The sequence below is a fragment of the Centruroides vittatus genome, unplaced genomic scaffold (assembly GCF_030686945.1).
Source record: "Centruroides vittatus isolate TY-2023 unplaced genomic scaffold, ASM3068694v2 contig_1776, whole genome shotgun sequence".
Taxonomy (NCBI): domain Eukaryota; kingdom Metazoa; phylum Arthropoda; class Arachnida; order Scorpiones; family Buthidae; genus Centruroides; species Centruroides vittatus.
In genome coordinates this window covers 318,952-338,846 of record NW_027121087.1, presented here as the reverse complement: position 1 = coordinate 338,846, position 19,895 = coordinate 318,952, and the positions used below count along the sequence as shown (strand labels likewise).

The window sequence follows — 19,895 nt, the reverse complement described above, 5'->3', positions numbered from 1 at the left end:
AATGAAGTGTTTCTTATACTGGTCGACTGGCAATGTACGTACTTTCCAACTTGTCGGGGTGGTATTTTGCCATATTAATGTGTTATTGCATACGAGGGTCAAGGTACCTTATATAACAGTAAATATGACAGTACATACTGTAAAAGTATGACATATTTATTAATATATATTCTCCATATGCAACTTTTGAAAACATAAAAAAGTGGAGAAAGGTAATACCTAGGTTTTACCTTAGTATTACCTTTCTGTATGTAGTATTGTCTAATGTAAATAATATAAATAAGTGATATACATTATTTAGTAGCGTGTTGACTCTTCTGGGACAGGCACTGATCTATAGATCATTTCCAGTAGCACTAGTAAAACAGACTGAATATTTATGAAGAAAATGTTTAGTTTTGCGTGAAAGAATTCAATTTTATTCTTATTTTAATTCAATTATAATTTTCTATAAAAATAAATGAGTATTACTAGATAATCTCTGAACACTTGGCGATCTTCTCGAACTGGTACTCGAGGACCCCACTTTGGGAAACGCTAGAATAAATAATGAAATTATACGGTTTACATATATATATATATAACGGAAATTTACGAATTGTATCATATAAAAATTTAAGAAATCTTATTACGTTAAAATATATTAACGTAATGAATTTTTAACGTAATAAATTATACATTATATATATATATTATTTATAAAATATAAATGGTGTACTAATATTTTAAGCATGTAGATCATACATTACTTTATACTAATATTATAAATTTTATAAAGTTACATTTAACATTGAATAGCGAGTACATCGAGAAGGGTAACAATGAGAGCTGAGTAACATATTTATGATTAACGTAAGTATAGTGTTTTAGATACAAATTTATATTTAGATCAATCAGCAAGTTTATAAATTAATAGTGAGAAGGTGGACTGTGGAGGCTTTATACAGGCCTACATTTTCAACAGGGTCCTAGTGCAGATGTGTCAAAGAATTTGGAAATGTATAGAGAATAGATAAACATTCTGTTATGTGTATATATATATGTGCGTATATAGATATCATTAATGTAAATATAAAGTACTTTAAACACAAATTTATATTTATTTGCGAAAATTTAATTAAACACTTAAATTTCTGCTTAGTGGATGTCATACATTTCATTATATTTAGAGGCCGCTTAATATATTATAGTATTAGTCTAATTAAAATTATTAATTTATTAAGTATGATAAAGCAAGGAAATATTTCATCATAACACGTGGATATATTAACAACTCCTCTGCATATAGAAAGATAAAGATTTGTCTGCATCCGTATGTAAACGAATGAGAGACTTCTTAAGGAAGTGAGTAAAATTTTATTATTAAAACTACATAATTTATTTTTTAAATTAAATTTTAAAAATTATTTAAAAATTATTATACGAAAGACATTATTTTCCTTTGTTTGTGTATTGATTTAAGATGTTATTAATCATTATTTTTTAAAGTTGATTCTTTTTTTGTCCTATATAAAACACTTATAAATCGAGGACTATTATTTTCTGGTTCCTTTAATGATGTAACTTTTATATTAATGCTAACAATTTTCTTAGTGAGCGTTACTCGTCTTAAACTTTAGAAAGTTTCGTAATATTTGAATGACCCACATACCACAAAAAAATGTAATCTTGTATTCACCTTTCTTGTTTTCGTTCTAGAGCTCCGAATATTTGAATTTAAAACACGAGTATCGTCACCTAAAGAAAGGTAAATACTATTTATATCAATATTTATTTAAGTATTTTATTATTAGTCATTGGCACTACTAAAATTTATGTGTACTTCATTTAGAATCAACCGTTATTTGCAGTCCATGAAATTGTTTGTTATTGATATACTTTTATAATCATTTTAACGTAATTTTACTTGAAAATGACTTTTTATTTCGCACTCAGAAGGGTCACGCACTTTCAAATTTCTAAGAAAATTTGATTGAAAAAAATTCCGTTTTTCAAATATTTTAGGGCCCCACTAATAACTTTTATCCAGAGGCCTCCGGCCGGCCCGATTGTACGTGAATTTTGAGATGAACGTGTCCTAATTTGAATAATCCTTGTACTAATTTTTGTAGTACTTATAAGTATTAGACCTTAAATATTGGAATTAAAAATTAGTCAACCTGATTTTTGAACGATTTTAGTAATATTTAATGAGACCTCATTCACTTTTTAGTGAGAACCGAGTCGAAAAAATGGAAAATTCGAAAGATATCGAGGATTTAACCGATTTGATTGGACATTACGGAAAATATCAAAAATTATTACTTGGCCTTGTGATATATGTGGGCATATTTTCTGCCTTTAATAATCTCAATTTGCCGTTTCTGGCACCAAAAATAGATTATTGGTGTTCGAGATTACCGGAGTATCTTAATACTAGCATAGAAGAGTGGAAAAATTTCAGCATCCCTATAGAAATAAGAAACGGTAAACACGTTTACAGTAAGTGCGAAATTTATGAAGAAGCTTATAGAGGACATTATTCGATAGACTCGCCTTCTGTCCCGTGCTCTTCTTGGGAATACGATCATTCTAATTACAAGTCTACTATAACAGAACAGGTATTTGTATAGTGTTTATTACGAAGTTTAAGTAAATATTCTCTTTCAAATTATTTAGATATATATTTTTTCTGTAGTGGGGTTTAGTATGCGAAAATTCGTGGATGATATCTTTTGCTGGTTCTATATACTTTGTGGGATTTTTGGTAACAGCTTTCGTATCTGGGCAACTTTCTGACAGGTAAGTTCGATTTATCACTTATAATAAAATTGTTTATTGCTAATATTATAACTATTAATAAATAGAAACGTTATAATTTAAAATAAATACATAATAAATCGGTTAATTATAATAAAAAATAGGTAATAAAAGATCGAATTTTATACAGTCGAAGTGTTTTTTGCACAACTTAATTAATAAATTCATATAATCCGCAATTAAATCATTCAATAATGTACTGTGCATTAACCCGAATTAGGAATATGGAAATATTTAAATTGAGTATTAATGTTATCTCAGTAGACATGGCACACATATAACAACGCATACTTTTGAAAATAATAAAAGAAAAACCTTTATCTTTACGTATTAAAAGCTTTCACGTACGAATGCATTTCGGGAACATCTCGGTGTACATCTGTATTACAATATAATTCATAATTATTTTTATTAATTTACATGAATTTTTTAAGACGGGCATACATTAGGTTTTTACGGGGGATTCACATAAATTTCATCCAATTCACACAGAAATTAATTTTTGGGAGGTTTATGTGCTGTTACTTGTGGACCGAGTTCGTGCGGTTAACATTAATAGTAAAATAAAGCGTGTTCTAATGATGATATTCTACTTATTTACGATTAAATTATTTGATGTTTTTACATTATTAAACTTTATTTAAAATGTAATTTAGAAATTTCGGTTCTAAATTATCTTTTATTTAAATTTAAATTGTCTTTTATTTCGATCAAATAAATTAATTAATGATATACATCGCGGATTCGGTGTTAGTTTCAGTAGAAAACAAACAAATAAAAATGAAAGGATAAATCGCGAGAGCAAAGGATTAAATATGTTAATATTTGTTCTAAGAATTCCTATTTTGTATCCGGGAACTTCAATATAAATAAATAATTTATTTATACATTGTATTCAAGTCAAATACTTGTCGTTATTTTGCATAAATAAATAAAAATTTATTTATATAAAATGACAAGATGATATTTTTATTCATTCTTATAATTCTTTATTAGTAATTTATACATATCAGAAGGATCCTGTAAGAATTACGAAATAATATAGCAATTGGTTGGGATTATTAATTATATATCTCGGGTATTCCATAGAAAAATATAAGACAAAACTGAACAGGAAAAAAAGAAAATGTGTATAAAAACAATTACAAATAATTTAATAGAGTTTTAAAAATTTCACTAAAATAATTAGTTGTAAAAAATAAACATTTTAAATCAGAAATTTCTGTATGCTTTCCCTACGTAAACTGTCCAGCGAAACAGCATTGGTCGGTCAACAGTTTATTACTGGATCGCCTCGAGATTTCATTTAAAATTTTAAAATTTTAAATGCATTTTAATATGTAATTTTATATATTAAGTTGATAAAACTATTTTTAAAACTCCAGCAACGAGTTGCGTGACTTTCCCGGCAATTGTGTGCTGCGCCATCTGTTACGAGATTTTACGAAATAAGAGTTTTTATATTATAATTGTTATAAAATGGCGAAAAGCTTAATTTTGAGAGTAGAGACGAGTTTGAATTTTTTTTTTTTTTTTTTTTTTTTTTTTTTTTTAAATTGCAAACTCTAATAACGAATTTAAGTCCTTCCTCACTCGAGATATAACACATGACCCCCTTTATCTCCCCATCCTTTAACTACCAAAATTTAATAGTACCAATGCCCCTAATACACAAACATCCTCGCAAAATTTCTGAATTTTTCGACGAAAGTCACGTGAACAGTCTTGTCCTCCTCCCACAGAAAAATAACCTTTGTGGTTGACTACACCTGTAACAGTACATTTATGGAACTCAAAATCATGTATAAACATAGTGTTTCTGGCATCCTTGCCATAAAAATTTTATGGCACGAGTTTATGGCACTGTTGACACAAACACTGTGTTTATACATAATTTTGATTTCCATAAGCATAGTATTATAGGTGTAGTCCAACCAGAAAATACCGTATGACAATTCGTTTATAATTAGCGATTATGGCATTCGTGGAAATTGGCCCACTCGCTCCGATCGTGTTTCAAATTTCCATTCATGCCATAATTGCCTATATTATAAACCAAATGTTGCCGGGATAGTTAAGCAACTCGTTGCTGGATTTTTTAAATTTAATTGTACAAAAATGCTGGTTAGTGATACATTGAGGAAAAAAAAAAATAGTCCGTGAATACAGAAAGCTTTTTATGTTAAGGTATTATGTTTAAAATCTTGAAGGCAAATAAGTCATATTTTAAATTAACCCCCTGTAACAAGGCTTAGCCCTAATGCAAATAAAAAAAAATATTTGTTATTTATTATTATAAGTCATATTTTAAATAATAGTAATTATATTAAATATATTGTTTTAGTATGATTATAAATGCCATTATTAACATGTTTACTAATTAAATATTCATTAAACACTTGCATATAAAAGTATGACAGAAGACAAGCTGTGAAAATTATAGGAATATAAATGTAATTTTTGTTTATGAATAACAACTGATCAGCAAATACTAATATGTTTAATCTTTCTGTTTTTTGTACGAGAGAATGACTATGAAATTCACATATAAACAAGTGAATTTCATAACTTTCTACTGTTAACTGAAAGTGTTTGTACTCAATCTGAACGTTAAGTGAATTACAATTAATGTCTTGCTTTTAATTGTTTAACAAACACTGATTAAATTCGCATTTTATAAAAAGTAATTAAATTTAATACAAAATCCATACAAACGATTCTATTAATCGCAGGTAAGCATAACTTGGGGTTGATTTATCTGCTTAACTTCAATAGTAACTACAAACGCTTTCGTCAATTTATATAATTGCAATATTAATTAAAATACAGTATTTTTACGTTCTTAATAATAATGATCTTTATTAATATAAAATACATTTCATAAAATTTTTAATAGGTAATACTAACTAAACTTATTGTTGCGTTACTGCCTACAAACACATCCTTTAAGTGTTTGTTAATAAGGCAATTGTAGTTTGTACTGTTCAATGTTTTTAAAATACGTTCACTTTAGCAGACTTTCCGGCAATACTGGATACCCCTTTCTCCGATTAATTCGTTAAATCGAGGGTCTGGTGTATTATAAAAACCATACTTTCTTTATTTGACTTTAAGAATTTAAATTGCGATCTTATTTATATATTTATATTTTAATATCATAAATATTTTTATTTGTTTTAAAAATTATTTAGAAAATTTTATAAGTAAACTAGTTACTATTAAATATTCAATTTTATTATTTAATATAAATAATTTTGAAATAGCACAGCGAGAAATAGTTTTTAAGAACAATACGTTCAGCTATTTCAACCTGCCATTGTTCATTGTTGTGTTTATTACAAAGTGTCAAGGGGAAGGAGTGGGGTGTTGAGGTTTTATGGTAGCCTGTATTATCCGCAGGATTCCCATAGAATAAATATGAGAAATTTGAACAAATATAAATACTATATTTTCAGCTTCGATTGACTCGTTTTTTGGTTCCGCTAATTGCCAATGCCTGCATTTTATGTATTAGTTTTACGTTTAAATGACCCAGATATTTAATCATAAAAACGACTTTGATTTTAAATAAATGCATATAGATAGCATGTAAATACAGCATTCTAAATGTGTGTACTTATATCATATATGCAATATCTACGCAATTCAGTAAAAATTATATATTCAAAACGACTATATATATATATATATTTGAATCATTGAATATTTACAAATTTAATAATAATTAATATTAGAAGAGATTAATTGGGTGATTAGTCATTGTATACATTTCGTGTCAAGATAAAATAAAAGCTAATTTTAAGGATTTTTCAAAGACATTACTGTTCTTATTAAAGTAATAAAAGCCAAAAAATTAAATGTTCTATACATTAAAATATAGAAAAACATTTTACTACTTATGCAAGTTAATTATAATAATAATAAAATTGATTTGTTTTCAATGCAATAGAAAAAATTTTACCTTGAAATCATTATCACCCGTTCTTATACAGCATATTGGCTATAAAACCAAGAGTTGCGGGTATTTGGATTTATTTTCCAGCAGTGATAAATTCCATTTAAGCTTTAATAAAACTCTTTTTCTTATAATTGTTTTCTTATTGATAAAGTTTATATCAATAGTAATTTTATAAATGGGTTTTTATATTTAAAGATTTGGCAGAAGACCTGTGGTTTTATCCTGCATTATAATCAATTCAGTATTTGGAATTACTTGCACCATTTCTCCGTATTATTGGATGTTTGCAACTTCTCGATTTTTGTTATCATTTGGAAGAGCGGGCCTTTTCCTTTCTTGGCTCATCCTTGGTAAGTACAAACATAGAAATAAATATTTTTAAATATATAAATATTGAAATATTAATGAGAAATAAACATTATATTCAAATTATGAGATGTTATATGTACAGAATGAATTATGTTTCTGGGAATGCTTATATATTTTTAAGAGATATCGAAATATGAACATTTGAAAGATGTATTGTTCTGCAGCAACATTACAATCTTTCGTTTATACCATTCAAATTAAAGTTAATAAAAGTATTTTTGTGTATTAATATAAATACAATTTAATGAAACGAAATTTGTACCAAAAAATGGTCAGTAAAGCCTCGCTTTGTTGTCACCCATGAAATCTCCCTGTAAAACTGCATAATTTTTAATATAAATCAGACTCCACCTTGGTGCCCATTGATCACTTCACTCAAGTGACCAAGATAGAAGCGATAGAGCGATTTATCCTCATTTTACGTGGCCAAAAGAATAGAAAAATCTCACGTTTCTAAATTCAACCTATTGTTTACAACAGTTTAAACAGAGCTTTGTTGCTATCGTTTTCGAACAGTGCCGAGATATGTATTAAACGTTTAACAGGACTATAATTATAGTTCTGTATGTTAATTTTTTCATAACCTTGCTTAAGTGACAACCTCATTCATGTGGTTAGAAATTGCATATCTCTAAGTGGCCACATGGGATTTTACTGCACTGTATTAGATTATTTTCGTAAAATTCACCCGTAAAGCCTTATAATCATCGTAAAACAATATAAGAAGTCTGAAAACATCGGATGATATTATATGATTTTACTGTTCAATCTCTTGAGTCAACAATTAGTTTTGTTAATATTTATAGCGTGTATATCGTGAATAGATTGAAGTTTTGCATGTATACTAACTAAGATTTATTTCTTCTTATTTAACCCACCCCACTTTTATTTAACGTTATTAACATTATCCAATATTTGTTCATCGGGAAACTTAATATCATTTATTATTTCTTTAGTTGTAGAGATTATGGGACCAAAACACAGGACTAGAGTAAGCACATCGGATAAAATAGGCTGGGCAACAGGACAAATAATTCTTCCAGGAATAGCTTGGTTGGTAAAAGATTGGTATTATATACAGCTAGCAAGTACATTACCCGTCATATTATTGATTTTCTTGTGGAAGTAAGTTAAAATTTTTGAAAAAAAAAGAAAAAAAATTGAGAAAAATGTATAAGAGATAACAAGAATCTCATATATCATTAAATTAAATTAATAGATATATACCAGAATCACCAAGGTGGTTATTATCTCACGGAAAATTTCACGAAGCGGATATAATTATACGAAAAATAATGACGACGAATGGAAAAAAAGTTGACGAACTGGACGTTATTATAAGAAAGCTTGCCTTTAAAATAAAGATGGTGAGATTATTTGAAATACTTAATTGAAATAAATGAAATAATTGTGAATATTCTTAAGATTATATAAATAATTTGTAAGCTTTTAATACTCCGACTTTGTTCATTTTATTCATTTAGGAAGACAAGGATAAAACAGCGAAGAATATCACTTTTATTGATTTATTTAAAAATATTCAGATATGCAAATTGACACTTTTACAGTATTTTATCTGGTGAGTTTTTAAATTAAAAATTAATTTCTTATAATAAATTTTAAAAAATTAGGAATAAAAGTATAATAAGTACAAATAATTCCGTTTATAACACGAAAAGGATTTATTCCCTACGATATATACATTCAAAAGTTTAGTAAAAATATTATATATATATATTTGTAGGGGAGAGCGGAGCTAAAAGTTCCCGGGTAAGTTGTTCCGATTGAAATAGCTCCACAAGGAAAAAATATATATATATAATTAGTAAATATGTCATGAAATCGAACGTTTCTGCGCACCGACGGCAGCTATCTTAATCAGGCCAGTGACGTCCGGTACATTGGAAAGAGAGCCTGTACGTCGCTGATCCACATAAGTAAATATTTTCGTGTTTGATATTTTTGGTATATCTGGCGAATTTAAATAATTAGCGATTAGTTATTTGGTATTTTTATTCAAAAATATATCGAGTATCTTGATATACTACGCTAAAACTGTATATGTCTCGTAACCTAATCTAGTAGTTGCTGTTTTGAACCCATGTGTTATCGGGGCTAGATGTTCCCTTATTTGGGGGCAAGTTGTTCCAAGGTCACAACATGCCCCAGTTCATCTGTACCGGTAATGCAGTAAAAATAATATTTTTTTCCTTTTGAAGTATGCGGACTTATATTCGAAAAACAACACGGGGTTCTGTATCTCAGGAGTTGATGCAAAGAGCTGCAGATGCAGTTATTAAAGATGGTTAAAAAATAAAAACTGTTGCCAGAGAATTAGATATTTGTCATATGACGTTATATAGATTTGTAAAGAAGTTGAAATCTGGAGTAGAAAACGCTGCGATTGGCTACAAAAAAGTAAGATTGGTCTTTAGTGAAGAACAGGAAAACAAGTTAGCAGAGTATTTGTTAAATGTAAGCTTTACTGACGAAAGACAAATCTTGGATCAGCCAGGGTCATCAGGAGTTGTAAATTTGCCTGCAACTTCTGGTGTTATACAAGAACTTGGAAAGGATGTTCCTTTCTCCCCTTTTCTTTAAGTAAAAGTTATAAATGTTGAAACGTAAAAATGTTTTCTTTATAATAAATTTAAGAAAAACAACTAATTATTGATAAGATATTATTGATTAGTCTTTAAATACATACTTAGTTAAATAAATTATTGTTTTTTTTTACATATTACACCTTCCATAGATCTTGTAACAACTTGCCCCACCCTGTTAACAACTAGCCCCGAACCGGGGTAAGTTGTTACTTTCCGACTTTAGGTATTGTATTATTAATTATAAAAAAACTTACAAAAAATCAACCCCAAAAACTGTATTTATAGCAAAGTTAGATATATTACTAAATTTTAATCTCTTAATACTTATGCTAGAATTATGTTTCCTTAACAAAATATAAGGTTGATTAAAAAACGGAACTTGTAGCCCCGCTCTCCCCTATTCATCAAGGACACAATTAACTAATCACGAAAAGTAATTTATTTAATTTATAATATATGCTCTCCACCTCACACTATTAGTAGTGGCTTGCCCCTGTACATTATACTTTCTTTTCCTTTAACAATAGAGTTGTGCCGGTCATCTATTAACTCCTTTCAAGGGGAAATTTTTGAATTGAAATCACGCGACTTTCGCTATAAACCGGAAGTTCGTATACAGTTAATCGTGGCTTCTTCTTGGCCCTAATTGCAGTCCAATAAATACATACAGTAACATTACTTCTTAAAACTTGCAACTAGAATAAATAAATATTCATATAATAATTATTAACATTCGTAAAGTGAAAGATTTTAATGAATTGCATATAGATAAATTAATTGAAAATGATATGGAAAAAATATGTAAATAGTTACAATGTTTTAAAAAATATACATATGAAAACTTCAAAATATTTTACTATTATCCTTAATATAAATAAATATCTTGACATGTATAAACCGCGCCTTAAATCAATACGTGTATACTGTATTATCATAGATTCAAGGGTAAAAGAAAGGAAGTTTTTCATTACCAAGGATAATCTCGGTTATGTCAAATAAAATTATTCGCCTATTTAATTTGTTTATTCAGATAAAAATACAAAAATATGTATATATTTTATATACATTATATCTGCTGATGTGGTAACAAATATTAATAAATTTAAGGCATTCAATTTGCGGATATTTATTTAAAAATTACTATAGTAAATACATAAATTTACTCTTTAATTGTAATAAGGTAAGACAAATAAAAAATTTCAGCAACGAGTTGCTTAACTTTCCTACCAACATTTCGTGGCGCCATCTATTACGATAATTTATTATTAAAAACTTTACATATTTTTAACTATTACAAAATCGCAAACAGCTTAATTTTCAGACTAGAGATGGGTTTTATAATAATAAAAAAATTTAAATGCTAATAACGAGTAAAACTCTAAACGTTTATCTAGCATGTATATAACTAAGCATTTTATCTATTTAATAATAATTGTCAGGCAATTTGAAAAAATTGTAGACCTATAAATTCACACTGTCGTTGGTTGCCTGTTGTCTGTCCTTCCTTAATCTCAAGAACAGAGTTAGATATATGAAAATCGGCACAAGACGTGGAAAGATTAGGCTCAGGAGGCCCCGGTTAACTATATACGAACTTCCTCTTTGCATCGAAAATCATACTATTTAAATTAAAAATGTTTCTCTAAAAGGAAGTAGATACATGACAGGTACGATTCTATCGTTAAAGGAAAAGTATGATGTACACGAGCAAAACACTAATTGTTCATTGAAAACCTTGAAATTATAAGAAAAATGAGAATTAACAAATAGTTGATTTAGAAATAAAATTGAATCAGCATAGAATTTTCTATGCTGGAACTAAAACATTAAATATTCTTGAAAAGTTTTCGAAATGTGTGATGAATTTTACAATTAACAAAATACGAAGAATATCCAAAAACAATGATTTCTTATGTTTTTCAGCTCACGAAAACATTCGCAATTTAATTTGTAATTTAAATGTTAAACAGAAACAGTAGTGTTATGAAATCAATATAATATTCCACTCTATCTATCCTTGAAGTAGCAAGATTATTAATTATATGTGTGCATAAATGTATTATGTTTTTTAAAAAATATTCTAATAATATATATATATATGTATTATGCATAATCGTTAAATTTATATACGAACTTTTCATTATTCTGTTAATTAATTATACTATTAAAAGATTAAACATACTACGCGATATAAGATTAAGGTTAGATAATAAAGTCCACAGATTAAACTAATCTATGATAGATATAGAACGAAAAAGACAAATAATTATATATATATATTTATGCATAAATAAGCTGTGTGTAAATGCATTTTTACAACTTCTTTCCTGGAATATTTTCCGTTCTTGTAGGCTATTAGTTTCACTTTACCGGCTGTTATGTCTAAGAGAGGGAAAGTATGGCGATCGATCAAAAATGACCCCTCAAGATTTTATACATTTTTGGACTCGGGAGACTCTCGTCGAGAAATTGAGAAACATTGGGGGAGTTCTGTATGTGAGCGTGCTTGTGTTGGGGGTATGGAGGCACAATTTTGTTCACCCACTTTTAAGTTTAATAACTCCCGTGTCTTTTGTCGATAATTTCTGAAATTTTGCGGGGAGATTTGCGTATTATGGAGTTTGATGCTATTCAATCTTGGTAGTTAAAGGTTAAGGGAATTGGAAGATAAAGGGAGTCACGTGCCATATCTCGAGTGGGGTCAGACTTAATGAAGATTTTACTCGTTATTAGTATTTACAATTCTTCTTATTATTTTTTTAAAAATAAAATTTGTCTCTATCCTCAAAATTAAGCTTTTTGCCATTTTATAATAATTAATAATATAGAAAGTTTTTAAATAAAATATTATAACAGATGGCGCCACCACAATTTTAAATTCTTTGCCAGGAAAGTTACGCAGCTGGCTGCTAGATTTTTTATTTCAGTTCCTAAAATCCAATCTCAAATTTTGATCGAATATTAATTAAGATACAGAATATAACAGGAAAAATATATTAAATTTCTCTCTTTTGTATATTGACTATTATTTAAAAATACACTTTTATACAATGTATATTAATATATATATTAAAAAAATGTGTACCTTTTTCAGGATGGTTACTGTATTTGCATTTTATGGACTATCTTTCAATGCTGACGATACAGGAGGAAGTGTGTATTTATTTTATGTCTTATGTGGTTTAATGGATTATCCATCGGCCCTACTTATGCAGCTATTAGTAGTTAGGATAGGACGAAGATATCCGTTATTAGTGTTTTTACTCATCAGTGGAATATGCTGTATAGTGGCTTCAGCTATACCGGATGGTATACAGGTTTTATTTATGTATACTTAAAGTTTATTTTCAAATATATTTGTTACTTTTATATTTTTGGTGTATAAATTGAATGTAAATTGTATTTGTATTTTTCAGATATGACATGGTTACGAATTGTTTTAGCAGTTTCAAGTAAATTTTGTCTATCCACAGCTCTTTCTATTTTATATATATTTTCGTCAGAAATATACCCAACACCTGTGAGAAACGTTGGACTAGGTTCATGTAGCATGATGGGAAGGATCGGCGCAATTATAGCACCTTTTATGAAGCAAGCAGTAAGAATATTACAGTATTTAAAAATAAAATTATAATTCTGTATACATTTTGCGAAATGAAGTATTATAGTAAAATATGTAAATATTATTTTATTCTCTTACGATTATTAAGATACTTTCTCTTTCTGAAAACGAATTCATAGGTTAAAACTTAAAACATATTCGGTCTCAGCATGGTTGATGGCACCACAAAACGTTTAGCATTAATAAATTATCCTTTTATGTATTAAATGCTTTCACAACACCTTGAAAAAAAATTTTTACTTATGTCAATACAATACGATTAGCTTGATTGATTTTCGTTAGAAATTCTGTGTTTATATTTCATGTAATTATATTTATAGAAAGTAATATAATTAAATTAATCAATTTAGTAGAATGTCATAGAAATAAAATAATTATAAATGACGTAAGTTGTACCTACTAATCAAAACTTGTAAAACTCAATGGCCCAGTTGATCTACTTATTCATTATGATTTCACTTCGTGTCATGAAGTAATAAAAGTTATATATTCACATGAATCATGTTATTTTATGCAATAAATTAATTGGTAAGTAGCAGTAAAAAGAATCATAATAGAATCTCTCACAATGTTTAGTTTTAGTTTTAAATAAAATTTGAATTAGTGCATCTCTCGAAGTTTTACTCGGTAATTTATAACTCACTATCTTTACTTTCTTTTATTTCTATTGAAAGATTTCATATATTTTATATTATTGTGAATACAAAATTTAAATTCAATTAGAAATTTTCTTGCAGAGTGAGATGGTTCATTGGGCATTACCTTTTGGAATTTTCGGTATCATGAGCATAGCTGCTGGTCTTTTAGCTCTTCTTCTACCAGAAACTAAAAATACTCATTTAACAGACTGCTTTGTAATGTAAGATATGCCAAAAAAATAAATAATAATACTTTTTTTTTAATATTTTATTCGCGAAAAAAGACTTTTGTGAGTTAATTTATGTCTTGTTTCAGAAATTATACGACAAAGACTGATGACTCGAGTTTAGGGAATGTCCTTCCTGGAAAAGAAACTGTTCATTTTGAACCTCTCATACAAGTGGATAAACCAACACTAAATGAAACTCAACGAGAAGAATAATTAAAGAAAACTGTGAAATCTAAATTTTAAAATCTAGGAAAATGAGTTAACTTCTATATAATTAACGACACTACATACAGGCCAATTCTGCAGAGTTTAACTTGTTTAGAATTGCATAAAAGATAAATAATTGAAATCTTTATATACTAAACAATTTGTAATTTATTTATTCAAGTTAAATAGCAGTAGATTTTTACAATATATATATTTATAAATCTATAGTAGCCTATTGTCTATAGATGTATAAATAACATATTAAATATTAAAGCAATCACGCCATTAATACAGTATATACTGTACATGTTATAGTCCGAATTAAATTCCTTTTATATTTCAATGTGGATTGTATTTGGTTTCGTTACAGTTAAATAATTAAGTTATAAGGATCATTAGGAATGTACAGGAATAAATATACGGGATTGTCCATAAGTTATGCAACGAAATTTTATACTTTTCAACTAACATCCCGATACCCGTAACGCTCCATAACGCATCGCACATACTCAAGCCACCCTCGAAATTATGCCTATCCTAGATCGAATCCTTTATTTAAACTAAAAAATAATATACAAAGCATATAAAATACTGAATGTTACGTTATTTTATTAATTAACAATACCACAAATAAGTGGCATAAACAAAAAAGTTTGCTATGGAACTCTTTGAATACAAAAAGGAATCATTCTGCTACCCGAGGAATAGATCTTGGTATTACGTAACCTTTCTGTAAACACCCCATCGCTTTGCAAGGCATTGTAGCAATTATCTGCATACCCATCCATCCATGTCTTCGTTACGTAATTTATGGACAACCCTATAATTTTATAAAACAAAAAATAATTTAAAATTAATTGCGTTGATTAGCTGTGCCCGAGACAGATACAGATCGTTACATTATATAAAAAATTTATATAATGCAACGATTTTAATTAAAAAGCTAAGAAAATAAATTTGAAAAATCAAAATGAAATCGCAACATAACGAAACAGGATTCCGGTTTGCTGGAGTGTATCATTATAGAATATGGATCACGTGCCTTAGATGAAATTTTGATTGTGATTGGCTGGGCTTTTTGTGATATTTTTCGATGCCTATTCCTTTATATTACAGTTGGAAAAAAATACTAGAAAGTATTCGAGTATTAGAATATCCCATTGATTAAAAAATTCCAATACTACGAATATCTCTAATATCGCACATACATAGGGACAACCTCTTCAGTCAGAATTGCCAGATAGAGTTACTTACCCTCAAAAGTGTCTGCAAAATTACTCCAAATCACGGTAATTTTATTGAAAAATTCTCCACAATAATATTAATATTGCAGATACAATTTCAATATTTTCAATGCCGGTAACTTTTTATTAAAATGCTTTTACGAAGTGTTATTTATTGAATTTCCACATAATGATTTGTTCTATTTTATAATATGAAAATATGTAAGATATCTAATATTGTATAAACTAGTTGGAAGGAAAGAAAAAACATACATAGAACTGTATTTTCAGTTTATATTATTTCATTTTAAAATCATAATACCATTATCACACTGTCTTCTTTTCACTTCGTGTACACATTGTGATGATAAAAAACCAAATATTGTTTATATTTAGATGTGATCGCATGCGTTAAATCTACTGCAAGAATATAAAAATTCTTAAATTTTACCTGCTTTATTGTATCTTCCTTCACAACGTATTTGAGTTAAAAATGCAAATACTTCCAATTATTTTCAGTTGATAATAATATTATATTAAGAATCAGATACTTGACTGTTTATAATTGTATATATTTATTAATATGGAGAAGTATATAAAACTTTAAGTAACATTTAACTTGACTTTATAAAGTGTAACATATTGGCGTTAAGTAACATTTAACTTTAAAAATTACGTTTAGAACAGAAAAGTTTTGCTTATCCACATTAAATAACCAATGAAACTACTCTAATCGACTTATTTTAACAAAAGCATTGTTATTTACAAATCAGTTCTTAATTTTTTTTAAATTTTCAATAGTCGATAATACTGAAAACAAAGAATTTAATAAAACAATTATTAATGTTTAAGAACAATAGCTGGACATTTTAATGAACAGTTTTGAATTCGATGGATTTCCAGCCTCTGACAACAGAAACCTCTGGCTCAATAAAAGCCTCTCACATTAATAATATTAAAATAAAAGCTGGAGACTCTCTATTAATTCCGACACCTCCAGAGTATGATGCTGTAATCATGTTTTCGAACATGATTACATCAAAGGAGAAGTCTGAGACAGCATTATTTACTATGTCTACAGAGAAATGTCAAGTTTGTATTGAGGCATTTACTATATGCAATATTTTTTCCCAATTTAAAAGAAGCTGAACTTATTAATGTAAAAAAATAGAAGTGTATTAGTTTATCCAAAACTATGGATTTGGCTTCAAATACAAAATTGTGACGAATACTTTAAGAAACATTGCGAAAAGTATCTGTTTATGAAGAATGCATAAAAATTTTTTTGTAACAAGGCATTGATAAATAGTTCCATGTAAAGAACAAGCAAAAAAAAGAAAGATGCTAGTTTACATAATTGAGCTACAATTTGAAAAAATTCTAAACCTGTAAATTCCCACTGTCGTTCGTTCGTCAGTCCTTTATCTCGAGAACGGAGTTAGATATATAAAAATCGAGACCAGATATGGAAACCTTAGGGCTAAGAGGAGGCCACGATTAACTGTATACGAACTTCCGGTATAAACCGGAAGTCACGTGATTTCAATTCAAAAATTTCCCCCTGAAAGGATTAATAGATGACCGGCACAACTCTATTCTTAAAGGAAAAGTATAATGTACAGTGGCAAGATAATACTATTAATAATTTGAGGTGGAGCGCATATATTTTAAATGAAATAATTTAAAAATATGATTAAAAATTGCAGCCCGGCATTGTGACTAAGTCACAATAAATAACTGTTCGTTCATTATTACATTCCATTAAAAATGTAACAATATGCAAAACATAAAATTGGGTTGGAAGGAAAGAAAAAAAAGTTTCAAAGAAGCTATGGTAGTAAATTTTTATTGTATTATAATTTTAAATAAATAAATGAATAAATGATATAAAACAGAAAATTTCTACTCTCTGATTACTGCATCTCTCTCCGCAAAATTCTCATTTACTTTATGTTTCTAGTACAGTCAACTTTTTCACAGGCAATCTGTTCTTAATAGAGAGTTTGCGGCCGAAGTTTTCAACGCGAAAACGTGTACGTCGGACGTTCGGCGCCGCTTTCCTGTAAGCCTAGAAGTTTGGCAATAGCCTTTGACATGTCGAGCATGATTTAACATTTAAAAAAAAAAAAAAAAAAAAAAAAAACTCCACATATATTTTACATTTTGTATTTGTATTTATTTTTATTTATAATGTTTGTACAAAAAGTATAAAACAGCCAACATGGAATTATAAAAGATCTACATATTGTATTAATTGTTTCAATAATATGTAATTTAAATATATAAAATGTAATATGCTGAATGTAACAATATACGAACATATGTCGGTAAAAAAAAAAATGTAGCGGCTACGACCGCAATAGTGTATCCAACTCTCTGTAAAGCATTGAGCGAAACAGAGAACGTCTGAAAATAAAGTGGAGCACCGGAAGCCTGACATTTATTGCCAGGTAGAAGGTCTGCTCTATTACTAATTGAAAATTGTCGAGCATGATTCCACTGACTTTCCAAACACCATTTCTGGGGAGTTTCTCGCCGGATTCGATCCCGGGTCCTCTGAAAAAGTAAGCCAACACCTTGGCGTGTCTTAATCTTATCGTAGATAATTCAAGAAAGTATTTTATGAACTTCTGCAATTGATAAAGAACAATCATTGAAATTGATTGGACAGATTATTTCGTGAATACCAGGGTTTTAAATTTATGAATTTATTTTGCATTTAACAACGAAGAAATCATTAAATTACAAAAATGAATTCGATATAATTTTAAAAATATATTTTAAAAAATGAAAGCTGTTTTTCAGTTATTGTATATTAATCCAATACTACTTAGATGAAAACTGAAAATCAAAAACGGAAATTGTTAACCTAAATGATAGATTTTTAACTTTTATGACATCATTCCATCTCTAGTTCCTTTATATAATGGAAATAATTTATAAATTTAATAATTAAATTTTAAAATAAAATAAAATTTTTAAATATTAGAAATGTTTTACTCTCAAGAACATTTCCAATTGGATTTGAATTCGAACTTTCGAATTCTTTTAAAATACGCTTCCAGAATTTCGAATTCCGTTATTCTGCTTCTTTTATTCTGCAGAAAAGCCAGCAAGATAAACAATTCTCCAAGTGAAAAACGTAGGAAACGAAGCCGCAATCGCTCCAAATCCGAAGATCCTCCAGGAGAAGAGAAGATAACTCCTTTGGATAAAAATCTGAAAAAAGGTTTTTACTCCACTCAAAATGGAGATGAATTGGATGGAGATCTCACTCTTGGAAAACAAGCACCCTGCCCAGAAGAAAGAGCTCGTTGGAGAAAATACTGGAGAAGATTGAAAAGATCGGGAAAAGATAAAGCTCAGAAAAGAAAGCTTTCGAGACGCATGAAAGAACGATTCAAATCGAGAAGGAAGAGAAAAAACACAAAGAAAAGTCGGTCCAAGCCAAGGAGAAAGGAAAGAGGCAGAAGTCCATCCAAGAAAAGAAGTGTAACAAAGAGAAGAGGCAAATAATTAATTTTTTCGAATTTTCAACAAATTTTTTAAATCATACACCGTAAATATAAGAAATATTTCTTTAAAATTTTATATTTTGTAGTCGGTTTTAGATCATTTTAGAAATTCGTTCGTTAGAATTTCGAACGCTGAAATTTGAATTTTAAAATTTTAAAATTTTTAAGATCACCGTTTTCCGTGAAATTTGCAATGAATAAATATTTATTTCATGTTTATTAACGATAATAGTTAAGTAAATAAAATATAGCATAATACTTTTTCCTTTTAAATGGTTGTCCGTCAGAACTCTAGTGAGTAAAACCATTGGTCACGGGTTCACACCTCATCAATGGCTGACAACACGGAGTTTATCGGATATCTTCACTTGTCTAATATATGAATAGGGACCACTTTTCCACAAAAGTCTTCTTTGGTGGCACGCCTTCCTTGGCAGATTGTTCCCGTGTAGCGTTACCTCATCCCTTCAATCCTTTTAAATAGTTAATTTTCGAACCTTATTTTTACAAACTTCAAAAGTTGAAATCTCGTATATTTATTTTGAATACGAACTAATCTATGAGTATTAAAAAGATCTTTTTTAAATATTTATCATTGATTCAAACAGGTCCACAACGGATTAGGGACGATCAGTTAGTGAGAGAAGTCCGACAAATCCACATCAACCTGTGAAAATTTCCTAGTCCACGCAGACTCGAACCCGGGATCCCTCACTGGACAGATATTT

The 19,895-nt window shown here is 28.4% G+C and overlaps 1 protein-coding gene across 1 annotated transcript; it reads left to right on the top strand.

The window, feature by feature from the left end:
* The first annotated feature begins 1,297 nt into the window (after window positions 1-1,297).
* Window positions 1,298-14,573, top strand: LOC136969277 (organic cation transporter protein-like). Its single transcript, XM_067263377.1, has 12 exons — window positions 1,298-1,344; window positions 1,699-1,747; window positions 2,213-2,600; window positions 2,678-2,781; window positions 6,953-7,107; window positions 8,083-8,251; window positions 8,346-8,493; window positions 8,611-8,705; window positions 12,827-13,041; window positions 13,149-13,330; window positions 14,092-14,213; window positions 14,309-14,573. Exons 3-12 carry the CDS (start codon window positions 2,232-2,234, stop codon window positions 14,433-14,435), a joined length of 1,686 nt encoding a protein of 561 aa, XP_067119478.1. The 5' UTR covers window positions 1,298-1,344; window positions 1,699-1,747; window positions 2,213-2,231; the 3' UTR covers window positions 14,436-14,573.
* Window positions 14,574-19,895: the final 5,322 nt, after the last annotated feature.